This window comes from Nelumbo lutea, chromosome 3 (genome assembly GCF_056320005.1).
Source record: "Nelumbo lutea isolate HS-2025 chromosome 3, American lotus-T2T, whole genome shotgun sequence".
Lineage (NCBI taxonomy): Eukaryota > Viridiplantae > Streptophyta > Magnoliopsida > Proteales > Nelumbonaceae > Nelumbo > Nelumbo lutea.
In genome coordinates, this window is record NC_142686.1 from 103,316,546 (window position 1) to 103,337,174 (window position 20,629).

The window sequence follows — 20,629 nt, forward strand, 5'->3', positions numbered from 1 at the left end:
CTTAGTGTGCGAGCTGGGTCCGTAGCTGAAGTCGGGATTGCGACGGTTTCCTCCGTGGGCGAAGCTCGCTCCTCACCTTGCTCCGCCGGCCGCTCCAGCTCGAGGTCGTCGGCCGCCTTGGTTTTTCCCTTTAGGGCGGCAACGTAGCACTTGCGGGACTCGAACTGGTCGCCCCGCGCTACCCCTATACCGAAGTCCGTAGGGAACTTCATGGCCAAATAGTAGGTGGAGACCGCCGCCCGTAGGACATGCGTGATCGGCCGCCCTATTATGGCATTGTATGGGGAGGGGGTCGCGACTACCAGGAAATCATGGTTGAGTCTGACCGCACAAGGCCATGTGCCGACTTCCACAGGGACAGTTACTTTTCCGAGGGGCCTAACTTCCTCTCCGCTGAAACCTACCAGGGGAGTGTTCGCGGGCTTCAGCTCGCTCCTCTTTAACTGCAGCTGGTCAAATGCCGATTTGAAGAGGATGTCCGCTGAGCTGCCCGAATCTACGAGTACGCGCCTGACCTCGAAGTCGCTTATCCTTAGCTTAATGACAAGCGCGTCATCATGGGGGTAGTGGACTCCTCGCGCGTCGTCCTCCGTGAAAAAGATTGGTTCTTCGGTCTTTGGTCTCTTTGGGGGGTTCCTTTCTTCGAGGGCTGCTTCGCGAACTGAAGTCCGGGCTGCTGCCGAGGTACACCCCGCTACCACGGATCCTCCCACTATTACATGGATGGTTCCCCGAACTGGCCTCTCTTCCGGAGGCTGCTTCTGCAACGGTTCGGCAGGTCTGTTGCTAGACTCGGGTGCATCCTTTTCTTGCTCCCCTTGCCGACCTGCTTTATTGTTATTGTTGTGCTATACAAAATTTCTCAAGTATCCGCGACGGATGAGTCCCTCTATCTCGTCCCGGAGGTTATTACACTGTTCGGTGCTATGACCATGGTCTCTATGGAAACTACAATACAAATTCTTGTTTCTATCGTTCGGATTTCCCTTCAGGCGAGGTGGCCACTTAACGTATGGAGCGTCTTTAATCGTCATTAAGATCTCTGTCCGCCTCGTGTTTAACGGCGTGTAGTCCGTCCGAACTGCTAGGGGGGCCCGGAAGGAATGGTTCGGCTTCGGCTCCCGGGTCGGGTTTTTTCTATTCACCGGGTTGGAGAGGTTGCCTTCTCTCTTTCTTTTCTCGTTCCCACCTTCGGTTCGTTGGTTGATTTCTTCCTCTGTCCTCATGAACTTATCCGCAAGTTTGAGGAATTCGGCCACGGCCACGGGCTGGTTGGCCACCATGTGCCATTTGAACTCTTTGTGCGTCACCCCTCTTTTGGCCGCCGCGAGCTGCACTGCGGGGTCCAACCGCGGTATTTGCAAGCATGCTTCGTTGAACCACTTGATGTAGCCCCGAATAGATTCTCCTTCTCTTTGGACCACTTCGAAGATGCTTTCCTCTGTTCTGGGGCACCGTCGGCTGGTGACGAAGTGTGTGGTGAAGACTTGCACGAACTGGGCCCAACACTTTATCGACCCGGGGGCCTGGTTCATGTACCAAGTGCGAGCTACCCCCCTGAGGGTGGTGGTAAAGGCCACGCACATGCACGATTCGCTGGCCCTGGCGATGTGCATTTGCAACTAAAAGGCGTCAACGTGGTCGTTGGGGTCGAAGGACCCGTCGTACTTGTCCAGAGGTGGGAGCTTGAAGTCTCTGGGTAAGGGGACCGCCAGGAGTTCCGATGCGAGGGGGGAAGGAACGGAGAGAGCCGGGGTAACCCCTACCTCGTCCGAGCTCGTGGCTTTGCCTCTGAATTCCGACAAGGCGCAGGTGGCGGTTTGGCGACTTCGCCGGCGCCTTCGCAGTTGAGCGGGCTTTGTGCTGGCGCTGCTGGCCTCCGTGTTACCGAGCTCGATGGGCCCGGAGTGCTGGCGGTCTGCCGCCAGGGCGCTGAATCGGTTTTCGGTGAGCGGGAGCTTGGGCTGGGAGCGCCGGGGTGCCGACCTTGCGGGCGAGGTTCCCGACCCGCCTGCGGGTTGCGAGGCGGGGATGACATTTTTCTCTCTTCGGCCTGGGGACGAGGCCTAGCTGTTGGGGTGGTTCTGGGGCCGGGAGGCCTTCGCCTGGCGGGGGCGCCCATCCTGCGGGGAGGCCTTAACCGGCCTCGGAGCGGGGTGGCGAGGTGGAAGTAATGGTTGGTTCAGTGGCAGTTGGGGGAACTGCTGTTGATAGTGATACTAGGAGATGTTGTGCAGCACTTGGTGCTGGTGAAGCTGGTGTTGCTGGAACTGTTGCATTTGGGCTTGCATTGCCCGCATGCACTACATCAGGTCCTCCAATCGATCTTGGCTAACTGCCAGGGGGACGACAGTTGGTTCAGTGAAGGTTGTCTCAATGGGGAGAGGAAAGGGGACGCTTGTGGTAGGAGGGTTTACGGGTGCCACTGCTTGTGGCGTGTTCAGGATGGGGATCCCATCCGCCGAAAGGGGGATGGTGAACTGTCCAACGCATACTACGGGGACCTGAAGTTGCTCCCCGGTGGCGTTTGTCTCCGTGCCACGTCCGGTGTTGCTGGAGGAGGCCATGAGTGTTGGGTTTTTTGAAGAGAAAAGGGGGGTATCGAAGTTTGGAGGGAGGCTTTTTGAAGCGTATTCCCACAGACGGTGCCAATTGATGGAGCGCGATCCGGCCGGTCTTAGCTGTCCGTTGCCTTGCTTCCGAACGGGGTAGCAGGGAACCTGAAACGGAGGAGATGGGAAAGCTCCGGGGGGAACCCGGTGTAGAGGCTCCGAAGCTCAAGTTAGAATCTTTCAAAAGCAAGGTAATACCAGATAGCGCAAAGTTTGCATACCTCCATTGTCGGGGGGCAGGGGCTCTTATAGTCACTTCGTGTACTCGTCCCGAGGCCCTTGTCAGATCGGGTATGATTACCCTTGCGCTTGTCAACTCGGCCGTCGTCCCTTCTGTTGAGACAGAACCGTCACTGCCTAACCGTCTAACTGGAGATGGTGGCGTCAGTGGCGGTGGCAGGTGGCCGTTTAGAGTGTTGCTGCCAAACGTCAGATCCCAAGTCAGTCAGGCGTGGCGTCCTCGGGCACGGACTTCCCTGGTGTCAGGCATGGTACGACTTGTTTGGCTTTGGTGCCTAGAAGATGATGCGAAGTGCTGAGCGAGGCGGTCTTGAGCTCGGAGGTATCCCGAACTGTTACAAGGTGGGTCAGTTCGGTGGTGTGTCCCCTTGTCCCCGCCTAGGCTTGGCCCCTTCTGCCGAGCTATCGTTTCTGCCACGTGTCACATAATGAAGAGGTCGGGCCAAATCTTCCTTGATCAGTACCAAACACAACCTTAATTTAGCTTTGACCCCAAATTCCGTTGACCCCAACCTTACAAATTCTCATTTAGGCCAAAGCAATTGGTAAACCAGAGATTGAGATTTGAACTCAATTTGAGTAGCTTGGTCATCCATTCAATTAGCTTTGATCCCCTCATCATCATAACTCATAAGCTTTGATCCCCTCATGAGCGAACTGATCCCACAAAGAGAAAAGAGAAAAAAGAGAAGGTTGAGGAACCCAAAAAGCTGAGTAAGTTTTGGATGCTCCATCATCGGTTTTCAATTCAAAACTCAAAATGGTGTTCTCTGATCTGATAATAGAAATCTATCTCTATGCATGTATGCACTACTGTTACTGTTACATTGGTTTGTAATCTTTTGCATAAACAGACATCAGGAAAATAGATTTCTTCTTCTTGAGTCATCCACGTCGCTATCCTTGATGACCTGTGCCAAGCCGATGCACTCAGTCATCGATTTTCATCTTACTTTATGGCCTACAATTACAACTCACAGATAAACTAACTTGCACCAACAGAACACCAACCTCTTCTTCTTCTTCTTCTTCTTCTCTCTCTCTCCATCATCTACTCATCCCCTTCCTATCCACAATTTCATACTCTATTTTCTTATTTCCATTTACACCCATAACCCAGACCAGACCATCACCACCACCATATATTTTCCTCTTTTTCTCAGAGGGAGGGAAGGAGAGAGAAACTCCATCCGTCCGTCGTCCAATAAACCAGTTGCAGAGGACTACACACAGTGACACAGACACCCTCTTTCATTTTCTCTGGTTAAACCAATCAGAATTTGAGAATTAAGAAATGCACGCACAAGACTCGGGAGTTCCCAATTTCGATCTTCCCGAGGAGGTCCTCGCTGTCCTGCCGTCTGACCCTTTTCAACAGCTCGATATCGCTCGCAAGGTAACCTCCATCGCCCTCGCGACACGTGTCTCTAAGCTTGAATCCGAAGCTTCTCGTCTTCTCGCCAATCTCACTGAGAAAGATGCCTACATCTCCGAATTACATGCTCAGATCGAGGCCCTCGACGCTTCCCTTGCCGATACCGCCGATAAGCTCGCTCGGGCCGACGAAGAGAAGGTACCCACTACTTCCCCTCCCCTCTCCTCTACGGTTGGGTTTTCCTTTTGCTCACTTTGTTCTGTTTCTGTGTGGTTACAACTTACAGGAGGCTCTGTTGAAGGAGAACGCTTCCCTGTCCAACACTATAAAGAAGCTTAACCGAGATGTCTCCAAGGTAAAACTACCCCCATCCTCCTGTTTTTCGTATTCCAACCGAAATTCTGCGCGTCGAAATCTTTTGAAGGCTGAGATTCTAATAGAACAATCAATTAGTGCCTAGAGGGTGGAACTAATCTTCTGTTTTCTTTAACTCTGAATGCTACAATATCCTACTCCTGCCACAAAATCAATTATGTTGACTTCGCATTGTTCTATTGGGGACCTTTCAGATTTACATATAGCATACCTCTTGGCTTTATTCTTTGTTTAATCCTTATTGACCATAATCTGATTTACAAATAAACATCTATCTCAGCTCAATGCCACTCTCAAACTGGCTCAATGCCTAAACCAAACTCAACTGTTTAAAGCATTACCAGAAGAATACCATTAATGGTATCATCGTGTTTTCCCATTTCGTTTGAGTGCACAACCTCATCATCTCTAAATTGGAGCCATTTCCGGTTTATTAAGAAAAAAAAAGTGTATATAATTGAGCTGAAACTTCCTCTGATTTTAAAATTTCCCTTATCATACATGCTTGCTTAGCACAACTTTGAAATTTCCTTCCATTAGATATCCATCACATGATCTGAATGTGGGGCCACTTGATCACAGATGAAATGGCTGAACAGAATGACTATTGTTTTGTCTTTTAGTGGATAAAATAATCAAGTAATAAAATACTCAAGGGTATAATAATCAACCCAATTTCTGCTCCATCCAGTAAGGAACTTGTAACCTCTTGAATAAATTATTCACTAAATGCCAAAAAAATAAGTCTTTTAGTCATTCAGTTCAGCCACTTCAGCTGTTATCAAACATCCCCTGAATGTTATTGCATGACTTTTACAAATTTTCATTTTCATAAATTCAATAATACCCTGCCATTGCAAATTTTAGATGCTTTTTTTTAGAGAGAGAAGATAACAAGGTATTATATTAATATAATAATATTATTAAAAAAAAGGCGGTATAAACAGAGACAGTAAGCACAGGAGCCCAAAAACAGGGCATTACATTGCTACTGAATAAATCCAATCTATTTACTCCTTTTTTGCCAAACTATCAGCTAACATATTTTGATCTCTTGGAACCCATCTGAAAGAACAAGCAAGTTTAGATGTTATTGACACCGAGATGTCCTTATTTTATGTGGGATAGTTAATTGTCGATGTTACTTCCTCTCTCCTCTTGTAGTTTAGGACAGGACACAACCATTTTGGCATTTTGATGATTGGGCATGGATTGAACAGTTTGACCACTAGTTCAACCGTTTCACTCATCTAAACAAAAAATTAAAAATTAAAAAATTAAAAATCAGAAATGGTTCCAGATTTTTTTAGAGCTGTTTTACAGCAAAATAAACTTAAAACAATAAATGTCAGAGGGTATAACAACTATTAAAACATGTACCAGTGGTATGTTTGACCAAAGTCCACACTTCTAAGAACAAGGCAACTAAAAATCCACTTTGGCCGTTGGTTCCCTGTTCCAACTGTCCTGCTGTCTATCTGGTCTGGTCTGTTATCAGTCTAACAATGTTGGTTAGGATTTTGAGAATTAAAAGAATGATTTTGAGAATGTTAGAAAATTTTGAAAATTAAAAAAAATAAAGAGTTTCTGAATGGAACAGGTTTTTTAGGTGATACACATGAGTAAAAAAACTACGTACAAGCAAGAGAGGTTATTAGTATTTTTCACAGCTATAATAGGAGGTGAGCATATCAAGAGGTGGCTGCTATTGGTCCCACAAGAACATTGTTCTTCATGGACTATTGGGAGCTTGTCAAGAAAGGTGACTTAAGGAGCCATATGAAGGGAATAAAGTCAATGTTTTGAATATTGTAATCATAACTGATGGTGCGCAATCCGACCGGTCCTAGCTGTCAACGACCTTGCCTCTGACTAGAGCAACGGGGAGCCTGAAACGGAGAAGATGAGGGAACTCTGGGGGGAACTCGGTGAGATTGCTCCGAAGCTCAAGTTAGCATTCTCTCAAAGGCAAGATAAAATCAGATGGCGCAAAGTTCACATACCTTGTTGTTGGGGGTAGGGGGCCTTTTATAACCACTTCGCGCACTCACTCCGAGGCTTCTGTCAGGTCAGGTATGATTATTTCTGTTCTTCTGCTAGTTCGGGTGTCATCCCTTCTGTTGGGACAGAACCGCCACTGCTCCTTGTCAGAGTTGTCTCTGTAACTGGAGATGGTGGTGGCAGGTGGTAGTGGCAGGCGGTCGTTTGAAGTGCGGCTGTCAAGCGTCAGATCCCAAGTCAGTCAGGTGCGCCGCCCCTGGATACGAACTTCCTCGGTGTCAGGCATGGTACGGTTGTTCAGTTCGGTGTCCTGGAGGCGAAGTGATGAAGTGGTGAGCGAGGTGAAGACTTGAGTTCGGATAGAGGTGTGTCCCGAACTACCATGGGGCAGGCCAGTTCGGGTTACTGCCCTTTGTTTTTGGCTCGGGGCCTAAGGGAGAGTTTGGGCTCCTTGTAGGGAGTTCGGGCTCTTAGGATGGAGTTCGGGCTCCTAGTAGGGAGTTCGGACTGCTGGTAGGGAGTTCAGACCGCTGGTTCCTCCCTATGGTGCTCGCGCCTTGGGTGCACTGTTGTGCCGAGCTGTTGCCTTTGCCACGTGTTGCGTAATCACGAGGTCGGGTCAAATCTTCCTTCATCAATTGCCCCCCACTCCTCGTGCTAAGAGTCTTGCCCTGGCGCGGGGAGTTCGCGAGGTGGTAGGTGGATTTGTCTTGTACTTCGAATTTTGATAATGCGAGGTGCGTTGTCAGGGTTCTTTGGGTTTCTCGAGCGCACAAAAGGTGGGAGACGCGCCTACCTGCTAACAAATGTTGACAGGCGTGGCGGCGCGCGCTTATTTCAAATTTCAAAAGAGCGCGCCGCTGGGAGACGTGACAGCGGGTCTTTTCGAATTTGAAAAAACGCGCCGCTACCGTTTGAAAGGCGAGGAGATGTGCGCTAGCGTTCTATCAGTTTCAGAAAGACGTGTGCTGTCATCTTGTCAGTTTCAGAAAGACGTGCGCCGGCGTTTTGTCAATTTCAGAAAGACGTGCGCCAATCACGTCTCGGTCTCAGAGGACGTGCGGTCAGCGCGAATGCGGGCCGTCGGATTGGCTCTGATCTGCACTATTGGTTCTCGGTTACTGTGGGTATAAATAGTGGGGGACCTCAGTCGCTTTGTCACTTCTTCGTTTTGCTTCTTGAGCTCACGTCCAAGTTTCAGCTCGCGTCCAGGCTTTTAGTTCGCCTTCAAGGTTTTTTGTTTGTTCCAGTTTCCGAAGTCTATTCAAACATTTTTTCGGGTGAGTACTTTCTTGGGATCCACCTTTTCTCCTTGATGTCTAGCTTGGATAGCTCAAACGGTTCTTCAAGTGGGTCTGATGCAGGTTTTACGAACCGAGTTGCATCCCTTGATGGCCTTAGCGAACTTGAGGAAGAGTTTGAGCCCGTAGGCCGAGCCGCTTTGGGCAGTTTGGCGTCTACCTCTTGTCGAGGTCGAATGTTAGATAGGTTTGGTGCTTCGACCATGACGCCTGATGGGCTCCAATCCCTTATTCCCTATTACAACTTGTCTGGGGAGTACGCCTATTTCATTCCTTCGGGTAGCTTTCCTTAGGAACACGGTCCTGAGGAGATCGTGATATTCCGGGAGCAGCTCGCTGCGGGGCTGCGACTGCCTTTCCACCCCTTCTTGTCGAGGTTATGAATCACTTCGCCATTACTGTCGGCCAGCTTCACCCGAACTCCATTCGCAACTTGGTGGGGACAATCTCCCTATTTTGCAAACAGGGCTTTCCTTTAGACTTGGAGATATTTTCTTCTATCATAATGCTTAAGAAACAAGCGGGTTTTAAGCTCTTGCACGAACTTCCCAACAAGGTCCCGACGTGGAAGCGGGACTACTTCGGGGTGCGAAGTGTACTAGGGTGGCCTTTTCAGACCGGGTGGGGGATGGCCGCCCCTGACTCCGGTGTTACGCTTGACAAAGAGACGGTGAAGGGCCTTCGGCAATGGGCACGACTAGGGCCAAAATGCCATCAGTATCTGTCGGAGGCCAAGCTCATTGCGGCCGGCCTGAGTTCGGGTAGGTTCCTTGCTCAAAAGTTTCTTGTTTTGCTTTGTTCTTTCGTTTTTTCTGATGCCGAACTCTTTTTTTGCAGGTGTGATGGACTCAGAAAGGACTCGCGGTGGACACCTGTTCCAAGGCATGAAGAGGAGGAAGCGAGTCACCAAGCGAACTCGTGCCGAGATGCCCTAGGATGCGGAGCCTCATGTACCAGACTACTCGTCAAAGGATCCGCCCAGGGAGCCCGAGGTGGCTCCTTCAATGCAAGAAGCGGCAGGGGCCCCTTATGCCGAGACTACTCACACGGGGGCTCCCGCCTACTCTAGTGATTTGGGTCCGCTTATACGCGAGCTGGGCCCTCAGGCTCGGGAGCCCAAGGGGAATTCAGGAGCGTGCTGTCGTCAAACTACGCTTTTCAGAAGAGAATGGAGGCCACCTTCCCCGAGGAGATCGCGGCGTGGACCGATCTTCCTTTGAACCAGGTCGCCTATCGTGCTACTACTCATGCTATGGTGGTGAGTCAGATTTCTTGTCGGGCTTCTTTGTTTTTATCCCTCTTGCTATCGTTCTCTTAATCACTTGTTCTTTCCTTTTGGTAGGTGAACTCTTCTATTCATGCATTGGCGGCCCAGGTGGAGAGGAGCTCGAGGCAGGCGCAAGCTGCCGAAGAGGCTTTTCATGCCACCGAGGCGACTACCCGAGCTGCTGAGGCGGCTGTTCGTTCTGCTGCGGAGGCTGCTCGCACTGCTATGGCCAGGCAGGCAAGGTCTCAGAGAGATGCCAAGGCCATGGGGGTGGTTGTGAAGCACATGGCGGACCTGAGGCTGGATCTGCAGCATCATGTCGAATACCTTCAGGAGGACATAAGGGAGAGATTGCAAATCTTTTCCCCAGGCATCGAAGATGCCAGGAAGAAGGCCGTTGATGAGTACATCGCCTCGCTGCGCTTTGATGACCTGATGGTGGATTCGTACAGAAGGGGATTTAAACTGAGCCGGTGGAAGATCTGGAACACGTACCCCGAGCTCGATATCAGTGCCATATTCACTTCGTGCATAACTCAAGATATGGCCAATGTTGTTGATAGTGAGCCAGATTTTGAGGTCGAGGCAGGACCTTCGGGTATCGTTGAAGTGCCTTCTGATAATGAAGAAGTAGCTCCGAGCCTATGAATTTTTATTTTCTTTTAAATGTACGCTCCCTTACTTTGTAATGGAATGACTTTTCTTTTGGTTAAGTGTTCGTTGTTCTTTCTCCCGAAATGACCGTATTTGCCGAACTGACAATATGCCCGATCTGTTTCTTGCCCGGGTTACTGCACTCACACGACTGTTTTGATGTTTAATAAAGTCTCCGTTTCGCTTGAGCCTTTGGCTGACTTTTCTTTGCTTGCCTATGCCGAGATTCCTTCGTTAGCTCGGCATCTTGGCCCTTAGGCTCTGGTAGCGATTTCGTCCACTTCGCTTGGCGGTCTATAGGTAGTATCGCCTTAAGTTGACGATGTTCCATGCTCGGGGTACTTGTTTGCCCTCTAAGGTTTCGAGCTCGTATGCCCCCTCGATCGCTCTCTTCACTCTGTAGGGCCCTTCCCAATTTGGTCCAAGTTTGCCCACGCCGGGTTCGGGCACCATAATCTTACGAAGAACCAGGTCGCCGATTCGGAAGCTCCGCTTCTTTACTCTGGCATTGTAGTACCGAGCTACTTTCTATTAGTAGGCTGTTGTCCGAATGTGCACGAGGTCTCTTACCTCATCCAATAGGTCGAGGTTGGTACGTAACTCGTCTTTGTTTGTCTGGTCATCAAATGCTTCTAGTCGTAGTGTAGGTATCTCGATTTCCGCTGGGATTACCGCTTCGTCCGCCCACAACCCTTTAGCCCGGTCTAGTCGTGCTTTCAGTCCGCGGAGGATGGGTCTGTTCATTACTTCTGTCTGACCGTTTGCCTGCGGGTGTGCGACCGATGTGAAGTTTTGACGAATTCCCATATTTTGGCACCATTCTTGGAACTTGATATCCTCGAACTGTTTGCCGTTGTCGGAGATCAGTACCCGAGGTAGCCCGAAACGACATACTATGCTCTTCCAAAAGAAGTTCTGTATGTTTCGGGCTGTAACTGTTGCCAGAGGTTCAACTTCTATCCATTTTGTGAAGTAATCTACTGCCACCACTAGGAACTTTCTCCCACCTGTTGCTGGCGGGAATGGCCCCAGGAGGTCGATGCCCCATTACGCAAAGGGCCATGGGCTGGTGAGGTATTTGAGGTCGGAAGCAAGTTGATGGTGGATATTGGCATGCTTCTAACACTTGTCACATTTTCTGATGAGCTCGATAGCTTCTGCCTTCATTGTTGGCCAGTAGTATCCTTGTTGAAGTGCCTTTTGGGCGAGGGCTCTGCCCCCCAGGTGTTCGCCGCACAAACCTTCATGAGTGTTGCGGAGTACGAGCTCGGCTTCGGCAGGTCGCAAGCAACGCAGGTAGGGGAGCGTGTAGGATCGTCGGTACAATCGTTCGTCTATTATGACGTATTTGGCTACCTGGCGCTGCACCCTCTTGGCTGCATTGCAGTCCGCAGGGAGGGTTCCATCGAGCAAGAAGCTCGCGAGTGGGTCGATCCAGCTCGGCTCTGCTTCAAGGACGGGAGCGCCCTCCTCTGCCCCACCGAGAATGCTAGGCCGAGGTAAGTCCTCTATGTACACGGTTCTCATGGTGTTATGACTCGTGCTGGCTAACCGAGACAGGGCGTCGGCCTCAGTGTTCTCTGACCTCGGGATTTGCCTGATGAAGTGTGACTGGAAGTTGAGCAGAGCCTCCTTTACTTTCACCAAGTATGCGATCATAGAGAGCTCGCGTGCTTCGTATTCGCCCGTAACCTGGTTGACCACGAGCTGGGAGTCACTACAGATAACTATGTGCTTTGCTCTTACCTTTTGCGCTAGGTTCAGCCTGGCTATCAGTGCCTCGTACTCTGCCTCGTTCTTGGATGCCGCGAACTCAAAGCATAGTGCGTATTCCAATTTCGTGCCATCCGGGCCGCATAGGACTATTCCAGCCCCGCTGCCCTACTGGTTCGAGGAGCCATCTACGTGAAGGATCCAGGGCTCCTCATCCCAGTTCACGCTTGGCCTAACCAGGAGAGATGCCACACTGGCTGCTACTTCACAGGGTTCAGACTCTATTGGCTTGGGAGCTCCGGGTTCACCCAAATTGGGGATCTCGCGCTCAATCGGCCCAGTGGCTTCGAGGCTGAATGTGCACTCGACGATAAAATCTGCTAAGGCTTGGGCCTTAATGGCAGTTCGTGGCTTGTACTAGAGGTCGTACTCGCTGAGCTCGATGGCCCACTTCGTCAGCCGACCGGAAACCTCGGGCTTGAGTAAGACTTGCCTCAGAGGTTTGTCAGTCAAGACGATGACAGTGTGAGCCTGGAAATATGGGCGGAGTTTCCGAGCTGCAATTACCAGTGCGTACGCTAGCTTTTCTATCTGCGGATATCTCGTTTCTGCTCCCTACAGAATTTTACTAACATAATAGACGGGCCGCTGGACCCGATCTACTTCTTTTATTAGTATCGAACTGACCACATCGTCGCTCGCCGAGAGGTACAGTTCTAAGACCTCGCCCTCCTTGGGCCTGACTAAGGTTGGCACGGTGGCGAGGTAGTTCTTTAGCTCGTCGAACGCGAGCTGGCAGTCTCGGGTCCATTCGAACCCTTTGCCTTTGATTGCCTTAAAGAGAGGCAAACAACGGTCTGTCGATTTGGACATGAAGTGGCTCAGAGCAGCTATGCAGCCGTTTAGCCTCTGAAGACACATTTGTTGGGGTTGACAATGTACCCTAGGAACTTACCCGAGGTGACACCGAAGACACATTTGTTGGGGTTCAGTTTCATGCTAAATTGACATAGAATTTGGAAGACAGAATTTAAGTCTTGTATTAATTCTTGTGAGAACTGCGTCTTGACGACCATGTCGTCTACATAACATTCTATTTCCGTGCCAATTAAGGGCCGAAACAGCTTATTTACAAGTCTTTGGATGGTCGCCCCAGCATTCTTCAGTCCGAAGGGCATGACCTTGTAGCAGTACAGGCCGAATTCGGTTATGAAGCTGGTTTTTTCCTCTTCGGACTGGTCCATCCTGATTTGGTTGTAGCCTGAGTAGGCGTCCAAGAAGCTTAGCAACTCATGTCCCGAGGTTGCGTCCACTAGGCGGTCAATTCTGGGGAGGGGGAAGCAGTCTTTTGGGCAAGCTCGGTTCAGGTCGGTGTAGTCGACGCACATGCACCACTTTTCGTTTGCCTTTTTCACCAGTACTGGGTTGGCTACCCAGCTCGGGTAATGAACTTCCCTTATGAAGTCCGTTGCGAGGAGCTTTTCGACCTCCTCGTCGACCGCCCTCTAGCGCTCCGGGGCTAAGTTGCGTTTCTTCTGTCTAATGGGTCTGACTATAGGGTCAATGTTAAGTTTGTGAGTTATAAGGCCAGGGTCAATACCGGGCATATCGGCCGCGGACCATGCAAAAATATCTAAATTTTGAAGTAAGAAACTCACCAGTTTGGTCCGTGGAGGCTCCTTGACGGAAGCACCGATCTGTAGCGTTCAAGCCGGATCTGTAGCCGAGGTCGGGATCGCGACCGTTTCCTCTATGGGCGAAGCTCGTTCCTCACCCTGCTCCGTAGGCCGCTCCAGTTCGAGGTCGTCAGCTACCTTGGTTTTTCCCTTTAGGGCGGCAACATAACACTTGCGGGACTCAAGCTGGTCGCCCCGCGCTACCCCCACACCGAAGTCTGTGAGGAACTTCATTGCCAGATAGTAGGTGGAGACCACTGCCCGCAGAATATGCGTAATTGGCCGCCCTATTATGGCATTGTATGGGGAGGGGGTCGCGACCACCAGGAAATCGTGGTTGAGTTTGACCGTGCAAGGCCATGTGCCGACTTCCACAGGTACTGTTATCTTCCCGAGGGGCCTGACTTCCTCTCCGCTAAAGCCACCCACCAGGGGAGTGTTTGTAGGCTTCAGCTCGCTTCTCTGCTACTGTAGCTGTTCAAATGCCGACTTGAAGAGGATGTCTGCCGAACTACCTGAATCCACAAGTACGTGCCTGACTTCGAAGTCGCTGATCCTTAGTTTTATGACAAGTGCGTCATCGTGGGGGTAGTGGACACCTCGCGCAGCGTCTTCCGTGAAGATCGATTTTTCTGTCTTTGGCCTCTTTGGAGGGTTCTGTTCTTCTCGGGCTGCCTCGCAAACTGACATTCGGGCTGCTGCCGAAGTACATCCTGCTACCACCGAACCTCCCACTATCACATGGATGGTTCCCCGAACTGGCCTCTCTTCTGGAGGCTGTCGCTGCAACGCTTCGGCCGGTCTGCTTCTAGATTTGGGGGCATCCTTTCCGTGCTCCCCTTGCCGATCTGCCTTATTATTATTATCATTATGCTGTACAAAATTTCTCAAGTATCCGCGACGGATGAGTCCCTCTATCTCATCCCGGAGATTATTACATTGTTCGGTACTATGACTGTGATCTCTATGAAAACTACAGTACAGATTTTTATTTCTCTCGTTTGTATTACTCTTTAGGCGAGGTGGCCACTTTACGTATGGGGCATCCTTGATCGTCATCAAGATCTCGGCCCGCCTTGTGTTTAACGGCGTGTAATCCGTCCGAACTGCTAAGGGAGCTCGGGACGGCTGGCTTGGCTTCGCCTCCCGGGCCTGGTTTCTTTTGTCGCCTGGGTTGGAGAGCTCACCTTCTCTTTTTCTTTTCTTGACCCCGCCTTCGGTTCTTTGGTTGATTTCTTCCTCTGTTTGCATGAACTTGTCCATGAGCTTGAGGAAATCGGCCACGGTCTGGTTGGCTATCATGTGCCATTTGAACTCCTTGTGCGTTACTCCTCTCTTGGCCGCCGCGAGCTGTACTGCGGGGTCTAATCGCGGTATCTGCAAGCATGCTTCATTGAATCGCTTGATGTAGCCCCGGATGGATTCTCCTTCCCTCTGGACTACTCCGAAGATGCTTTCCTCGGTTCTGGGGCACCGCTTGCTGGTAACGAAGTGTGCAGTGAAGACCTGCACGAACTGGGTCCAGCTTCTTATTGACCCGGGGGCTAGGTTCCGGTACCAAGTGCGGGCCACCCCCCTGAAGGTGGTGGTGAAGGCCACGCACATGCATGATTCACTATCTCTAGCGAGGTGCATTTGGGACTGGAAAGCATCAACGTGGTCGTTGGGGTCAAAGGACTCATCATACTTGTCCAAAGGTAGGAGCTTGAAGTCTCTGGGCATGGGGACTGCAAGGAGTTCTGATGCGAAGGGGGAAGGAACTGAGAGAATTGGGGCAGCTTTTACCTTGTCTGAGCTCGTCTCTTCCTTACCTCTGAGCTCGGGTAGGACACGGGTGGCAGTTCGGTGGCTTCGTCGGTGCCTTCGTTGTTGAGCGGGCCTGGTACTGGCGCTGCTGGCCTTTGTGTTGCCGAGCTTGATGGGCCCAGAATGTTGGTAGTCTGCTGCCAGGGCACTGAACCGGTTCTCCGTGAGCGGGAACTCAGGCTTGGAGCGCCGAGGTGCTGACTTTGCGGGCGAGGTTCCTGATCCGCCTGCGAGCTGCGAGGCGGGGGTGATTTTCCTTTCCTTTCGGTGAGGGCGTCCACCCTGAGGGGAGGCCTTGACCGGCTTCGGAACAGGGTGCCGAGGTGGAAGTAGTGACTGGTTCAAGGGTAGCTGAGGGAACTGCTGCTGATAATGGTGTTGAGAGAGGTGGTGTAGTACTTGGTGCTGCTGGAGTTGTTGCATATGGGCTTGCATTGCCCGCATGCATTGCACTAGGTCGTCCAACTGGTTCTGGCAGGTCGCCAGTGAGACAACAGTTGGTTCAGCGAAAGTTGTTTCGATAGGGAGTGGAAGAGGGATGTTCAGGGCAGGAAGGTTTAGGGGTGCCACTGCTTGTGGCGCATTCAAGCTGGGGATCCCATCCATTGGAAGGGGGATGGTGAACTGTCCGATGCACACCACGGGGACTTGGAGTTGCTCCCCGGTGGTGTTCGTTTCTGTGCCACGTCTGGCATTGCTGGAAGAAGCCATGGGTGTTGGAGTTTTCTGGAAGAAGAGGAGGTTATGAGAGTTTTAGAGGGAGGCTTTTAGAAGCGTTCCCACAGATGGCGCCAATTGATGGTGCGCAATCTGGCCGGTCCTAGCTGTCAACGACCTTGCCTCTGACTGGAGCAACGGGGAGCCTGAAACGGAGAAGATGAGGGAACTCCGGGGGGAACCCGGTGAGATTGCTTCGAAGCTCAAGTTAGTATTCTCTCAAAGGCAAGATAAAACTAGATGGCGCAAAGTTTACATACCTTGTTTTTGGGGGTAGGGGGCCTTTTTAACCACTTCGCGCACTCACTCCAAGGCTTCTATCAGGTCGGGTATGATTACTTCTATTCTTCTGCCAATTCGGGTGTCATCCCTTTTGCTGGGACAGAACCGCCACTGCTCCTTGTCGGAGCCGTCTCTGTAACTGGAGATGGTGGTGGCAAGTGGTGGTGGCAGGCGGCCGTTTGAAGTGCGACTGTCAAACGTCAGATCCCAAGTCAGTCAGGTGCGCCGCCCCTGCATACGAACTTCCTCGGTGTCAGGCATGGTATGGTTGTTCAGTTCGGCGTTCTGGAGGCGAAGTGCTGAAGTGGTGAGCGAGGTGAAGTCTTGAGTTTGGATAGAGGTGTGTCCCGAACTGCCATGGGGCAGGCCGGTTCGGGTTACTGCCCTTTGTGTTTGGCTCGGGGCCTAAGGGAGAGTTCGGGCTCTTAGTAGGGAGTTCGGGCTCCTAGTAGGGAGTTCGGACTGCTGGTAGGGAGTTCGGACCGCTGGTAGGGAGTTCGGTCCGTTGGTTCCTCCCTATGGTGCTCGCGCCTTGGGCGCACTGTTGCGCCGAGCTGTTGCCTTTGCCACGTGTTGCGTAATCACGAGGTCAGGCCAAATCTTCCTTCATCAATAACAATGATAGAAAAATGTAATTCTAATAGGAATTAGGAACTGTAATAAGGTTGAGTTGAATTGAATTGTGATTTTTATCATAAATTGTAAGATTGCTTATATCTTTTAAAATTTTGTCAAAATAATTCAAAATATATAGTAAAAGCTAACATATAAAGAAATATGGTTTTACCACATTTTAAATCCCTATTATATGAGTAGTTAGTAATTACTAAAACGAAGTTTACCATTTGTACATTATAGGTGTAAGATAATTTAATCAAGTTTTGGCTTCAAAGTTGATTAACCCACACATAATGGCTTTTTAACCTACATATGATCTCAATGCATGCCACCCACCCCTCAATGCTTTTCTGAGAAAGCATGTTATGGATGACTAAGTTTATGGTTATATTCTTTTCTTTGATAATTAAGCATTACTACCCTACTGTTATCTTTATCAAATAAACATTAGCATTAGCAGGTGATGGACTCCTCAATTGTGGTACCAACTTTTTTTCTTCAAATAGTTGTTCTTGGACTTCATTAACGAGTATTGTAATAGAAATCAGTAAGTGCGTGTGGAAATGGAAAAAAAAAATTAAAGTAAAAACAATGTTACTGTTCTACTTTCTGAATCCAAGTCCCTCTGCTTCTTCTTAGTAATATATTGTATAACCAAATTTATTCATGATTCAACCTCAATTTTCTTGTCTTCTCTGGAGTAAGTTTTCACCATTTTCCACTTGTACAGCTGGAAGTCTTTAGGAAAACTCTCATGCAATCACTGCAAGAGGAGGAAGAAACTTCTGTAAGTCATATTTTCTATAAATTATTTCTGCATTTACAGATATTTTTTTTGCAACTATTTCTTATATTGATTGTTTATAACTCTTGGATATCTTACTCTAGTGAACTTTCTAGATGCATTTAAGATTTTGACCACCATCCTGACTAAATCCCTTTCTGCAGCAAGCAGCAGCTCCAAAGATTGTTGCGAAGCTGATGCCAGGTTAGCAAAGCTAATACTTCTAGTTCACTGTTTGGTGGTGTTATAAGATTACTTATAAACAGTCTACTGTTTAGTCTAAGTATATTATTAATGACAAAGTGCGGTATTAATTGATTTTTATTACAAAAAAGCAGAGAAGAATGCAGGGCCACTAGGTCTCCCCTGAGAGGCTTCTTGGATCCCAAGTTGAATTGTTGGGTTGTTCAAATCTTTTCAATCTGCTGACACTTCCATATTTCATACAAACATCTTAAAGAATTAAATAGACTCTGTGGCTCTCTCTGTCACACACACATATAATCCCAAAACAGATTTTGGATTTTCTCATGACAATAGTTCTGTTATGGTTTCTTGACCTACCAGAAATGGACCACTGAGCATCTGGGTTTCGAATTTTTGCCCTGATAAATTATTTTGTTGACTCTGCTCTATCGTTTGTAGACCATATGAAAATATTATAATAAGGTTTTCTGATTTGTTTCAGGGGAAAATGCTATACTACCACCTTCAAGGTCATCTTCAATTCAGAGTCAGTTTTCAGAAACAGGAAATTCATTTACAGAGGATGGTGATACAGATGGTATGCTGGCATTACATTTCTTCAATAGTTGTTGACAGAATTGTTGTGACTGCACATACACATATCATGCAAGTGTTTTGTTTCCTGAAATTATCTTCATTTTCATCTGCCGTAGTTGAAGAACTACTACTCTTTCTTTTTTTTCTTTTTGTTCTTACTACTAATATTTTGGCAGCATCAAGGCCCCGAGTATCACAAGGTCTTCTGTTAGCATCCCAAGCCAGCACGCCAAAGGTTTCACCTCCAGTTTCCCCTCCAAGTCTTTCTGTATCAGGATCTCCAACAAGAATGTCTAAACCAGTTTCACCAAGACGGCATTCCATTTCCTTTTCAACCTCGAGAGGCATGCTTGATGATAGATCTTCAATTTTTTCTTCAGTTTCATCAAGCCATCACAGTTCAATATCATCAAGCTCTGCTGACTTTGGAAGCCAAAGTGGTTAGCTCTGAGAACCTTCTTCCTGATAGTAAGGATTATTCATATACTAATTAATCATTTCAAGCAGAGTTGACACAACTTCCTGTGATATACATCATACATACAAGTGTGGATTCATTAATCATGACTTTGTACCTGTAGTGTGAATAAAAGCTGTCTTAAACTAATGTTGTTTATCAGTTATTTAGTAACATACTTATGTTTCTCACATTGATCTCATTTTTCTTTCTTCTTTTTTCCCCATCAATTTGTTTCAGGACGGACCAGAATAGATGGGAAAGAGTTCTTCCGCCAAGTTCGGTATATAAAAAAGCACACTTTCTTAGAATTTTGGAAAGATATATACATCAAAAACTCAGTATTTTACTTGATTCTTTAAATATTAATCAATCCGCATGGCTTTGCATTCTTCTCAATAGTCAGCATTCACCATATATAGTGCCACTTTGTGCGAGTAGAGTCAGTTCCTAGTACACATGAACATGCCTAAAGATACTTGTACTTAATTCCATTCTTCTAATAGAACGCATCAAGTAACCAAATGGTTAAGTAGTTCACTTCCAATTTTTGGAACAAGTGCTTCCCCAACGTTCTGGGTTCAATTAAACATTGAACAGCATCATCAAACTACCTCATCCACATCTGATCTCTGTATATGTTTCATCAGGAGCCGCTTGTCTTATGAGCAGTTTGGTGCATTCCTAGCCAATGTCAAGGAATTGAATTCCCACAAGCAGACAAGAGAGGTACATAAAATCAGCCATCATTTCTCATTTGGTCAATTTTTAACTCTTCCAAATACAATCCTTCACTGCCCAGCTATTTCTGTGAATTATGTCTTTGACCTTTCTATCTTTATGAACGAACATACTTTCAGGAAACTTTGCAGAAGGCAGATGAGATTTTTGGACCAGATAATAAGGACCTCTATAGCAAATTTGAAGGATTAATCACCCGCAATGTTCACTGAAAGCCCCAACATATGGAATAAAATTGTTTTTCTAAATATCAATGTACCGTTTTTTGTTCCTTCTTTAGACTTTAGCTGTATCTGTAAATAGAATAGTCTCTTGGCTGTCATTGTGTGATTCTATGTACAACTCTCCTTTAGTTTTATTTATTATTTATTGGTTGTATCTACTAATCAAATTTCAACAGAAGTCTTGTTTTAGTAAGTACCAAATGTTCATCTTGATTTTAGTCAAGTAATGAATAACATAAGATAAAAATTTTCCATTCTTCTATGGAACATGTGCAAAATTCATTAGTTGCTACTGCAGGCCAATTTTGAAAAGCAGAACTCATGGAATTTCTGAAGAGATCCCAGGCGGTGTCTTGTCAGGGGTGGACTGGATACAGACTTGAACCTTCTTATTGCATGAAGTGGCTGCTTTCGTATTGGAGGTTGCAATCTCACCCTTGTCAGCCTGAGATTTTACCATTTGCACCAAGCATTCCTCCTTGGAAGGAAATCTCATATCTTGTATGGAATTCAATTTTTGTGAAGATACTAATGGGGAATTTTGATTTGACCCAGAGGTAAGATGCATTGTCCCAAGATCAGGTTCCGAATTTGACTGTTGGTAACTCTAACATCCACTGTAATTGATGGGATGGAAGGTGGAACCAAGACCAGAGGAAGTATGGATGTGGACATGGAGTGGACAAGGATGGGCCCCAACCCACCCTCCCTTTCTTAAACCTGTCTTCAAATTTCAAATTCAGGCATTTCCATAACAAGAAAATTTTATCTTCCCCAATTTAGGTTGAGTATGAAGCCATGAAGGGGCGATTGCTCTGCCCAACCTGGTAATGGTTGGGAGTATCACGTTTTGGAAGGTTAGAGAAGATAAGCAATTCCGCATAAAAAGGCAAGAAATATCCATTAATGGGATGCATACGGAGTTTTCAATCATGGAAGTTTGCCTTTCAAGACATGAAACAGATACTGGTCTAAATGGTGAACAGCTTACTTTTCTGAATCT

At 48.1% G+C, this 20,629-nt stretch overlaps 2 protein-coding genes across 2 annotated transcripts; both read left to right on the plus strand.

Moving 5' to 3' along the window:
• Positions 1-3,404: 3,404 nt before the first annotated feature.
• Positions 3,405-19,888, plus strand: LOC148867291 (PH-response transcription factor). Its single transcript, XM_088980696.1, has 9 exons — positions 3,405-4,425; positions 4,514-4,582; positions 17,368-17,424; positions 17,586-17,625; positions 18,110-18,205; positions 18,381-18,644; positions 18,902-18,944; positions 19,312-19,390; positions 19,522-19,888. Exons 1-9 carry the CDS (start codon positions 4,147-4,149, stop codon positions 19,612-19,614), a joined length of 1,020 nt encoding a protein of 339 aa, XP_088836822.1. The 5' UTR covers positions 3,405-4,146; the 3' UTR covers positions 19,615-19,888.
• Positions 8,930-9,948, plus strand: LOC148867292 (uncharacterized). Its single transcript, XM_088980698.1, has 2 exons — positions 8,930-9,162; positions 9,247-9,948. Exons 1-2 carry the CDS (start codon positions 9,073-9,075, stop codon positions 9,817-9,819), a joined length of 663 nt encoding a protein of 220 aa, XP_088836824.1. The 5' UTR covers positions 8,930-9,072; the 3' UTR covers positions 9,820-9,948.
• Positions 19,889-20,629: the final 741 nt, after the last annotated feature.